Below are 12,322 nucleotides of genomic sequence, written 5' to 3'. Positions count from 1 at the left end.
AACCCTTAGAGGATTAGGTGTCCAACATTTCCCCCTTGATCCGAAGGGTTATGTATGAGTGCAAGAAGAGAGCTGTAATACAAAACATGCAAAAATTCATGGAAGCACTAGGCTGAATGTGCTCTCTAAAATGTTGGTATAAAGGGTGGTGGTTTAAGGATGACTACCAACACTGGATGCTTAGTGCAGTTCCTAGAACTCTTCCAAGTCTGGCATGAAGCTAAGGTATTCTACTAGAGGAAGTGTTCCTAATGTTTTCAAGAGGGATACCTTCAACCATGAAAGAGAGGTCTCACCTCGCATAAAAGGGAGAACCTCAACCTAAAAAGGGGGGTCTCAACTTGCGATGGTTTAAGGATTAGCAACAACTCTGGAATGCTTAATGAAATTCCTGGAACTCTTCCAAAACTGGTAAGAAGCTGAAGACTTCTGCTAGTGAAAGTGTCCCCAATTCTTTGAAGATGCATCACCAACTCAAGGCATGCTCAGGGGCATATTTGCCTCTGGCTACAACTCTGAATCTTGTATGGCAGGTTGTGCCTTAAGCTCGCCTAATGTGGCTTTGAAGCTTGTATATGACCATCATTTCCCCCCCTATCAGATACAAGGTGAGATGATGGAGAAAACTCAAATGCAAGATTGTTCAATACTCTAGAACAAGTTCGAACATATGATTGAAATATCTTCTTGGATGTTGATGCCCATTTCCAAGAAGCGATCCATCCAAGATGAATCTATGTTCTGATAGGACGCTTGTTTTTGAAGCATCTATTTGAAGAATGACTGGTTTTATGACAATACTTAAATGGATGAATATCAAAACAATGATCTTCCATGTGGCCCACTCAGTCACAGTGTTGGCATTTCACAATCTGTTGTTGTTTCTGTGGAAGAGGAGAAGAATCTGGAACAACTGAAGGTAAATTGTCATGAAGGAATCCAACACTCTAAAATTTGATGGGCTTGGAATAGTCTGGAATATGAAAGGAAACCTCCTTTTCATATCCAAGACATGTTCTGTGCTTTCTGTCGACATGATGTTCCCAAGGTTCGATGATGGCTTGGGAAGTGAAAACTGAACTTCTGCATCTGCATGTGACTTTTCTTCATTGGGTACTAGATCTGAATGAACTGCAACATTATTGACTTGCTTTTGATGGGTTGTTGTTTCAATATTCTGAACAAAAACAGGTTCAGAATGATGTCTATTCTGTTGTAACTCCTCTTGTTGTAGCTTTGTCTCAAGCTGCAAAAACTCAATATTCTCTTGTGCATTTTGCAAACGCATTTTAATATTGGAAAGAGAGGTTTTGTTGATTTTAACCATCTCATCAGTAGTGGAATATATTAAATTATTCAGTAGTTTCAATACATCATCCATTCGATCCATTTCAAACCAATATAATTAGAGAAATGAGGTTATCTTCAACCAGAAATTGACCTATAAAATAATAAATAGCTGCAACTATTAGATGAGTAGTAGGGTACTAATATCACCAAGTCATTGTAGCAGATAGCCCAGTACTAATTTCAACATAGCAAATGATACTTCAATGCACTTACTTCTCAAATTACTCACACCGTGCAAAAGAAGAGCCAATCTTCTACTTTCTTTGCAAATGAGATTTGTCTGATAGTTCTAGAGCCTACTTACAAAACATATTTTCATTCAAGATTCACAAATGCAATCATATTTATAACTAAGTAAGCACAGATCTGAACACACCAAAGCCGACATTGATAATCTGAGTAATAGCATTTGGAATAGACCAAGTTCTAGCACCTAATCTCATTAGCTCATCAAGGCTATCTTCGACTGAAAGTGTAGATCTGTCCAACAACATGTACTCACGGAATAAGAATTCATCAATGCACAAAGCTTTTGTGGGAGTATACACGGTCTTCACAAGTCAAGGTTTAATGCTCCTTTAATAAACACTATGCGGAAATGTTTGATTTAACTATCGAAAGTCTGTACATTTATAAACCTTTGAGGGGAACCTTATAAATCCTTCATAATCTTTGGTTAATTCTTATTACCCGCGCATATTAACCACACCATGGATTTTAGACTTTGGTTAAAACTCAACTTAAACCATAATACATTAATCCTGATTATTTCTATTATAATTCCCATATGATAGAAATATTTCATAAACCACACTTAAACCTTACCTTTCTTCCATTCCACAAACCTTTGCACATATATGGATGCTCTCCTTAGCGCATTAAATCTTCATCATTGATCTCATTCCTCAATCTGATGGTTATCGCGCAATAACTCTTGCCAACTAGCCTGGCCAATCTCCACCATTTATTTCTCCTACCTCAATCCAACGGTGATCGCACCATATCGCGCAATAACAATCACAATAGTTAATACTCTGAAAGCACGTGATAAAAGTTGTTTTAGGTGTGCTACATGTAAACCCCTCAAGTTAATCGCGTGAATTTGTAAAATAGTGTTTACCATTTTGAGACTGTACGAGATACTACTTACAGCTTTCGTAGACCACTCCATAATTCTTTTGTCACGTGGCTTAATCCGATCCCTTGACTTCTTGACTTTATTCTACGTGATAAGATCTTCGTCGATCCTATTCTATCTATCCCATTCGTTGATCTAGTTGATCCGACGGTTCTCGTTCTTTTTTGTTTGATTCTTTCCACGTCATCGATCTTCCGTGTGCGACTTGACTTTGCCTCATTTGTACTTGTGTATGGTGCTACTCTACTACCTCCACGTTGTCCACCAAAGGTAGTTTGTCCAAATCCTGGTTTGCCAAATGTTGGAGTTGTTGACTGAGCTCCAAAAGACGAACTCTGACCAAAAGGAGATGGAGTGATTCCAAATTTTGTGTTGCTCCCAAATGCTGGAGTAGATGCTACACCAAATGGAGTAGATGTCGAAGCCAAACAATGTTGTATATATACCAACGTTATATATGGGAGACAACATTATATATGGAGATAACATGTTATATATGGAGACAGCATGTTATTTTCCCTTGAGGGTCCTACTTGTTTAACCAATCACTGTCGGTCCCTTGTTGACTTCTCCTTTTATCAAGCACTTCAATCCACGTTGTTGATCTCACTTCTCCAGATCCAATGGATATCGCATCGTCCGCTCACCAACTAACCCAAATGATCTCCACCATTGATGGGACATGTCTAATCAAATCGTTGTTGCGCAATCTCACGTGAAATCTTGCACGACCGATATCTAGTCAAGAGTGTGCGAGAAAAGTGGTTTTCTATGCTACATGTTGCTCTCTAAGGTTAATCGCGTGAAATTTAGGAATACCATTTCCAGCCTTTAGGGCACACGAGATAGAGCTTACCACTTTCCAAATAATACCCATGTGCTTGATTCATATTTTAATAAATACACTTAAGCTCAATATTAATCATTAATATTAATCCACTGTGATATCCAATAAAATGGAAATTACAGAGTCTTGGACCTCTTGACTCGATTACAACAGTTTGTCTGACCTTTTTAGTCCCTTCGGTATTTATATAATTGACCTGTGTAGCCGTGAGAGAATTACAGTGAAATTACTCAGAACCCTTACCATTTTTTTATCGCTCCCAATTCCTTTGCCCATCTTGTTCCCTTCATTCCTTCTGCGGCAATGTCGAATATCATTTCTTTCCTCAAAGCGAAGATGTCGAAATTCTTCTCCTTCTAGCGCCGATAGGAGTGTTGTCACCATTTCTCATGGTCATGGCTATAGTGATTCATTCTTAGCCAGGATTGGCATTCCATTAAGATCATGGTGGTATCTAGCGTTCTTTTGCTTCCAATATTTGACGTTTCTTCTTCCCGTGCAACTTTTTCTTCTTCTCCTATAGGCACTAAAAATGGTTTTGGTGGAATTTAGCTGTTGAATATACATGGCTTCAAAATTTTGCCTCGAAATTCAGGAATATTATGGAGAGCGAAGCATAGGTTTTACAATGCAGTGAATGAGACTAGGTGTTAAAATGCAGTGAATGAATTAATCATATTCGATAACCTGCAAAGAATGGAACAATGGTAGAGGTTGCAACTATAATTTAGTTGAGAAAACATTCATGAAATGCAGAACTAATGGAAGAAATGACCTGCATAGAAAGGCCATAAAATAAGTGGCTCAAATATGAGCAGGGCAGGAGTATGCTCACTCTAATAACATGTTAAACACATACATGGCAGCAACATAATATTAAAGATAAGAATGAGAGTATATCTATTATTAACAAATGATATACATTTATAGTACATTCATATGACCTTTGGTTTCGTATTCCAAGGTCTTTGGGACTTCCTTAGACTATTTAGCTTCCACACCAACCCTTAGAGGATTAGGTGTCCAACAATTTCAAGTCATCATTACACAAATTTCTCATATCAAATTCCCTAATCGCTATTGGAATGCCTTCATTATAGTACCGCATATCGAATCAGTTTTATTTGATGTTTGCATGTTAAAGATTTCAAACATAAATCATTCAATCAAATTTCTTCCTAACCAAAAGAAATATCTATAGAAAATGATCTCTTTGTCAATGTATGCATAGAAAAGGGAACTACCTATGTGTGCATGGTGATTTCAGCACCTATGTTTGATTTTAATTTATCTCCCCCTTTCATTCGTTGTTGCATAGGTTTCAATTTGCCTTGTTTCAAAGGTTTTTCTTGGATTTTAGTTGTTTCCAACAATTTCTTTTGCATGATTGGATAATTTCTACATATTTGTTGGCATATTGGAGGGTTCAATACCAACTCTTGCAAAGAATTTTTCCAATTTATGTTCCAGATCTTGTTTAATATGCATATGCAGTCCATTGGTCATTATCAATCCAGCGTGGGTGAATCGACCAATATATTGTAAGACAGTTGAATAGGAAAATGGATATACAAATGAGATCTAGTTTGTGTGAATCAACAAACTTTGTGCCATGCAGTTTTGAAAAATAGATTAACATACCGACAATACATGCTATGGCTTTTGAACTAACACATATTTGTTATTGATGTCATTTTCCATCATGTTGTCTCACTCTCACACATTCACACGATGACAAAATTGGTGATGTGGGCGATGGCCCCATCTTGAGTAGCTCCACATATATTAATAGCCCATTTGGAAAGTAAAAATAGGTGAAAAATTATAATCCATGTTAGTGGAAATTTCTTTTCTTTAACTATCTACATTTACATAACAATTATATATATATATATATATATATATATATATATATATATATATGAGTTGTCTTTAGTGTGATTTTTTGAAGTTTCCATTGCCTGAATCTGGTAGACAAATTTGCACTGAAATGTTGATTTGCGTTCTTTAAACTGGTTTTTTGACAATATATATGGATTCATCACCCTTAAAAACACTAGGGTACTTAGATTGTGTAGGGGTTACCATCAAGCTTGTGATTTCAATAAATTCCTATAGAATTTTAGAGAAATTAAACTAGAAAAACCTACCGAAAAGATTCCAAAAAATCTCACTAAAAACAACTCGTATATATCTATATCTATATATATGTATATTTAAATTTATTTTCTAGGTTTTTCCACATATCTTAACCACTTTTGCACAATTAAGCTCATTTTCAAATATATTAAAATTAACAATTACTCTACAAATTGTATTAGTGCCATAAAATCCAAACTTGAGTGCAAAGTCTTAAAATCCTTTTAATGTGTTCCAGGGACACTGAAAATAATTTGGTAGCTAGGCTGCCTAGCTCATAATGATAAGATCTCATAAGGAAGGAAACATCTAGTCCCATGGAACTTATATCAAGAAAGACAATATCTAAATAATGTATTTAACTTTTTTCTGTTTGGCAACTCACAACATAAGAGGAAATTTCTAAATATGTATTTGTAAATCTCTTTAAAAGGCTATCAAGCTTCATGATAATACAAGTGAATGTTGCAATGTTATATCTTATCTTGTGTGAGTGTGTTTGATTCATTAATTCTGAGTAGAGTTTTGTAAGATCCAACTGAAAGATGAGGCTCAGAGAACCTCACCTTGCTTCACATCGCATCAAATTACAGATCAATAATACTTGAAAACCTTCCAAACCTTCAAATTTTAAAAAAGGAATGGAGGTCATGTCTGCATGAAAAACATTAATAAGTAATTCCCTCATTGGAAAAACACATAAAAGCATGAATTGAATCACTGAGGTCATATGCTTGCATGAAATACATTAATAATCAATAGCTACATAGTAGATTCATATGCTTGCATGAAAGACATTAATAACCAAGGGCTACATAGTAGATAGTACCTGCCACTTAGCTTAAATATAGCTTAATTAAACTAAAAGATAATGAAACAAAAAATCATCACAAAAATAAAACGACTAATAAAATGTTGTATTGTTGAATGACATCACCAAAAAATAGGAAATATGATTAACTAATATTGTTTATATTAACATATCTACACTTTAATATATATATATATATATATATATATATATATATATATATGTGTGTGTGTTTTATATATGTAATGTGTCTATGTTTTTAATATAATGATAAGCTATTTTAAATTGAAAATATGGAGAAAAAATTATAATTCATGAAAATGGAAATAATAGAAAATTGACAAAAATCAAAATCAAAATGTAATAACAATTAAATAAATCAAAAAACAAAAAATTAGTAAGTAACAAAAATGGAAGTTACTAAAGAACCTATAATAAGACCTCAATCAATCAATCTACAAATAAATAAAGTTAAATAATAATGAAAATTAACAAAAACTGAATTCTTAATGTCAAACTATAGATAAGTGGCAGAAATTTTTTATCAAACCCAAACTAATATGCAGGTCAAAGCAAAACTAAATGGTTAAAGGGTATAATAATTTCCTCACTGGAAAAACACATAAAAACATGAACTGAATTTTAATAATCTCTAAAAAAACCCACAGATTAGAAAATAATAGAAATTATCACCAGATTATGACAATTGTTTTAAAAAATCTCAGTTAGAGTTGTCAAACTTCAAGATTTGGAACAGGTTTTTGATGGTGCTGAATCCATTTCCATCATAAACAAACGATTCAAACACTGCAAATTTTTTGAAATATTTTTCAAGAAATTCCAGCCAAAAAAAAAAGCAAATTTGTGTTGTCAGTGCCGCCAATTTTAATTAGTAGAAGGATTCCACACGGTAGCTTCTTGCAGCAGGTGGTCCCTAGAGAGTTGTCGGTGACAACAAACGTACTTTGAGAGTTTAATTAAGAAATTCGAAATGGAATCATCCTGGCCCAAGCGAGGAAGAGGCCCACCGACGTAACTGCATTTAGTAAGAACGTCTGCTTTTAAAATAATCAAGGTAGAATGCATGAACTCAACAAAACCAAAAATATTTCAGACACACATTACGCATGACCCACGTTCTCCGTGACAGGTCTCTTTATTAAATTCGCCCCCACATGCTTGCAGGCCTTGATAAATTAGGACTGTGTATACTTAATTGTCACGGTATCAAATTACGGTGACCCTCGATTAACTCACCTTTTGCAGGCCCTGATAAATTAAGACTCTGTCAAAAATTAATTGTCACGGTATCAAATTACGATGACCATGGATTAACTCACCTTCCCCAGTAAATTAAGAGTGTCAAAACTTAATTGTCACCGTATCAAATTACGATGACCTTCGATTAACTCACCTTTCCCAGTTGCCCCGTCCGCGTCATAAATTTTGCAAAAGTAGAAAGTCGAACATAGGGGGCACCGTCCATTCTGGTTCTGGCCGACTCTCATCTTCCGCGTAAGAGCGGTTTCCACGCGCTATTCTTTGTTTAATATCCAACGACCACTATATAAGCCATCCCCATCTCCCTTCCCTCCAATCAACTCATCTCCGCTAAGCTATTGACTTCTTGCTAGGGTGTAGTTATTGTTATCTGATTCATTTCTTTTGAAATCTTTGTGAAGATGTCTGAAGAGAAACATCATCATCACCACCTTTTCCAGCATGAGAAGCCAGAGAAAAGCCAGTTCGCCGCCACGGAGGTTGTTTACTCTGAAACAACGTATGGTGATGAGCAGGTGACACAGACTGCAGATGTTTATGCTGTGGAGAGTGTTAACTCTAGTGAATTAGAGCACGAGAAAGCACTGAAGGAGGAGAAGAAGCATAAGCGCGAGGAGCATTTGGGTGAAATGGGAGCAGTAGCCGCTGGAGCGTTTGCACTGGTATTAAATTCATCGTTTAGTCTGGATCTTATTTTTATTTTGGAAAATAATAATTATGTTGGAATTTTAGAATTCTGGGAATTGGTCATAGAATAAAGCCATATTAACTCGGAGGAGAGGGATCAAGTCAGATTTTGATTTTAAATTATAGTTTATTTTTCTAGATTTAGTCATCTTTATTTTAGTATGCAAAACTCTGAGTGAACGGCCATATTGATATGAAAATATTCTAATGCAGTACGAGAAGCACGAAGCAAAGAAGGATCCTGAGCACGCACACAGGCACAAGATTGAGGAGGAGATTGCTGCAGCTGCTGCGGTTGGAGCAGGAGGGTTTGCCTTCCACGAGCATCACGAGAAGAAGGAGACTAAAAAGGAAGCAGAAGAAGCTGAAGGCAAAAAGCATCACCACCTCTTCTAGATGCCCTTTACTGCAACTTCCAATGTATTTAGAATAATTTCTCTTCATGCTGATTCCTCTCTCTGCTGCCTTCGTTGCATATGGTGTGCTGTTACTAGATGCCCTTTACTGCAACTTCCAATGTATTTAGAATAATTTTCCTTCATGCTGATTTCTCTCTCAGATGCCTTCGTTGCATATGGTATGCTGTTATGAGATACAGATCAAACTGAGGGCAGCTGATCTTTCCCCTCTGTCTTTTCCTATCCAGTAGTTTTTCAACCTGTCTTTTCCTATCCAGTAGTTTTTCAACTTGTCTCTAATGTGTGTGGTGAATAATTTATGAGTTCTTGCTATTGACCTATGCATGGATCGTATGATTGCCGTTGTGCTGTCAGAAAATTTTAGAGCAGGTTAGTTGGAATCTATGTCAACCATCGTAGTCATTATTTCTGCCAATGCCGGTCGGGAAACTTTTTGAACCATAAGAAATATTTGGAAAACTTTTGAGCAATAAGAAAGATTTGGAAAATTTTGATCTATTTTGACTTATTTTATAGTACGGGATACTTATTCAACCGCTTATGATTTGTAATTTTGTAAACTTGATTTGTAATTTTGTAAAGTTGAAATTTTACTATATACCCTTAAAACACTAAACTCTAGTGTTAAATGCTTATTTAAAATAAAATAACTCTATGCTAATTTTAAACAGTAATATTGAAATTAGAGAAATGAAATAAATTTTAGTAAAGGAACCCTTTAAGAAGGCGCCGAAAATAAGCGACATTATAGTAAATTGAGTTTTCCATTACAGATTGCTAGTTTTATTTAAATCCCAATCGTTTTTTTTCAAAATCTAAAGCACGGTCCTGCCGGCCTTCAATGTATTATCTTCTCCGTTACATTCTGTACCATGTGGAGATTGAACACCTGGAATGATTAGAAGTCAACTCAACCTATGAGAAATAGGAAGTGCATGAAGGACCCTATGGAGCCTGTATAAAAAAGAGATGTTTACGAACCTGCATATTTTTTTATATGTTTTCAGATTTATATGAATATGATTTTTTTTAAATGTTGCGTTTATTTTTTCATTCAAAAATGTTTATATAAAATTTAAAGATAATCCAAAAAATTATATATAAATTATAATCCAATAAGGAAATTTTGGATTTTTCATAATTAGCAATTGCCCCAAAAAGTGCAAAAAGAGGCCGATAGATTTTTTAAATTGGAAAAATGGTATAAAATTTGGAAAAATGATACAATATGTATGCCCTTATACCATATATATTGACAAATTTAAATTTCATATAGATATTGTAAAAAATGATATTTTAGTTTTATGAATGTTTATTATATGTAATAAGTTGTGTGCATATATATATATATATATATATATATATATATATATGCACACAACTTATTGCATATAATAAACATTCAAAACATTAATTTATATACTTACAACAAAACATTAAAAATAGAGAATATTAGAAACCACCATTTAAATCATTTTAATAGTAAAAATAGAGAATGTTAAAAATCACCATTTAAATTCAATTAAGTTGTTGTAATTGTCCGATCTTTCTTTTCCATGATTCCAACTAAAATACTAGGAGCGATGGAGCGGAAGGGTTTCGAGCGCGACGGTTTTGGCTAGCTAGGGTTTACGGTTCTTCTGCAGTTTTTCCGAGCCTGCGAGACTCCATTGATATCTGCATCCTCCGGGCGTACCTACCTCCTCTCGTTTTTTGTTGGCCGTCTCTGTTATTTGCATCAGGCTCCTGGTAACTGCTCTCTGAACTTCTGCTATTCCGGGGAACCTGCTGACATTATGGAGGACCATGAAGCTGTCGACTACTCTGAAGATCCTTTGGAAGGGGTTTCTATCTGGCGCACCCCTATGGTCATTCTAATAATCTGGCTTCTATTTCCATCGGGGATCCGTCGCGATTATGTCCTGCGACTCTTCCGGACATACCCTCTTCCTGGCCAGCTCTTTCCTCGCTGCCTCCTTCTCCGGCGACCCTCGGATCTGCGGTGGAATATGCTCCCCCTATCCCCCATTCCGCCCCCCTTTCTGCTTCTGATTCGTGGATATCTACTTCTGCTCCGCCCTCCAATAACCCTGTCGCCGACTCTCTGTTTTCCGATCCTCTCCTAGGCAGTCTCACACATAATCCTCCACTCTCCGACCCGATGAGCTTCCCCGGTGGCTGCGATGTTCCCTCATCACCTAACACTATCCCTCCTCCCGTTTCTGGTGCCTCCCCGCTACCGAATCGAGCTCAGAGCTCATCTCCAGCTCCTGATCCTAAAAAGAAATACAGATGTTTCAAGACCAAAGCAGAAGATATCTTCCTCAGACTTGAGGAGGACGTCCAGTGGGGCGAAATCATGGAACATGCAGACAGAGTCCTGGTGGGCCGCATCAGGGGACGGAAATACTCGGCTACTCGTTTGAAGGCCTGGGCTTCTGAAGTTTGGGGACATCATCTGAAGGACGCCCCCATTGTACAGACTTTAGTAAGAGGATGGTTTTCTCTAAGGTTCGTTCATGCCGACCATACTAATTGGGTCTTGTCCTCTCAATGGCATTTTGAACATGCTCCAGTTCTCCTTAAGCATTGGACTCCCATGTTTGACCCTGAATCTGAGCAGATTGGCATTGGGCCTATATGGGTTTGGCTCCCAGGCCTCCCATTACAGTATTGGTCTGAAGACATCTTCAGAAGAATTTGGAATGCAATGGGTACCTTCTTGGATTATGATAGATCCTTTCTCCAATCTGGTGTGATGACTTATGCTCGCCTTCTCATCAACCTGGACACCAGGGGTGGTCTACAAGAATATATTACTATACACTGGCGGGACTTGGCATGCAAGCAGATTATTGATTACGAAGGGATCCCGTATAGATGCCGCAGATGTCACCAAGTTGGACATCTATACCGGGATTGTCCACTCCTTCACAAGGGAAAGAAGACTCATCAGGATGAGACTACTGAACACCCCCCGCACTTTCCTACTCGGCCACTGTCAGAGCAGCCTCAGTCAAAGAATAATTTGGACACAGATGCTGCACTCGATCCTTCGGGCAGCTCAGTCGAACACTCTATTCGCATAGCGCCAGACCCCGTGCACGAAGACTCTGTTCCGCTGGGCGAAGGATCATCGGTCCCGCATGCCTCATCCCCTTATATACATCCGAAATCATTTTCTGTTGTTGGCTCTTCGTCTCATCTGAGCACATGCCCACCATGCTGCTCACTTGATTATCTCTCGGGGGCTCCCCTCGGTCTCTCTGCTCCCCCTCCCCCTCCCTCTCTCATTTGCTCCATTCCGACCCCATCTCCCGCCATATCCCCGAGTTTGCCCTCCTTGATCACCTCCTCCATCTCCGCCTCCTTTGCCTCATCCCCCCCTGCATCCCCTCGTTATTCCCTCAGATCCAGATCTAAAGATAGAGGTTTCGATGCTATTGGTCTTGATACCGTATCTGCTCCTGTCCCCCATAAGCATTCTCGGGGTCGTCCATCTCGCATTACAAAATCCAGACACACTGCTGACGCTGAAGTAGCCATTGGGCGACAGCAAACCATCCTCCGGGCCCTTAGAGCAAAGAATGGCCCAGCCCCCCATCCTACATGAAAGTTCTCTCTTTCAATTGCAGGGGTTTTGCTAGCTC

General features: G+C 37.5%; 1 protein-coding gene across 1 annotated transcript; it reads left to right on the top strand.

The window, feature by feature from the left end:
- The first annotated feature begins 7,900 nt into the window (after positions 1 to 7,900).
- On the top strand, positions 7,901 to 8,946 carry LOC149201516 (abscisic stress-ripening protein 3-like). Its single transcript, XM_089399760.1, has 2 exons — positions 7,901 to 8,228; positions 8,467 to 8,946. Exons 1-2 carry the CDS (start codon positions 7,968 to 7,970, stop codon positions 8,647 to 8,649), a joined length of 444 nt encoding a protein of 147 aa, XP_089255886.1. The 5' UTR covers positions 7,901 to 7,967; the 3' UTR covers positions 8,650 to 8,946.
- The last annotated feature ends 3,376 nt before the right edge of the window (positions 8,947 to 12,322 follow it).

Source organism: Pinus tabuliformis, chromosome 2_1, assembly GCF_031772625.1.
Source record: "Pinus tabuliformis cultivar Carrire ecotype Pingquan chromosome 2_1, CPIR1, whole genome shotgun sequence".
In the NCBI taxonomy this organism is placed as follows: Eukaryota; Viridiplantae; Streptophyta; class Pinopsida; order Pinales; family Pinaceae; genus Pinus; species Pinus tabuliformis.
Note: the sequence above shows the minus strand (reverse complement) of the source record. Positions and strands in the feature narration are given on the sequence as shown.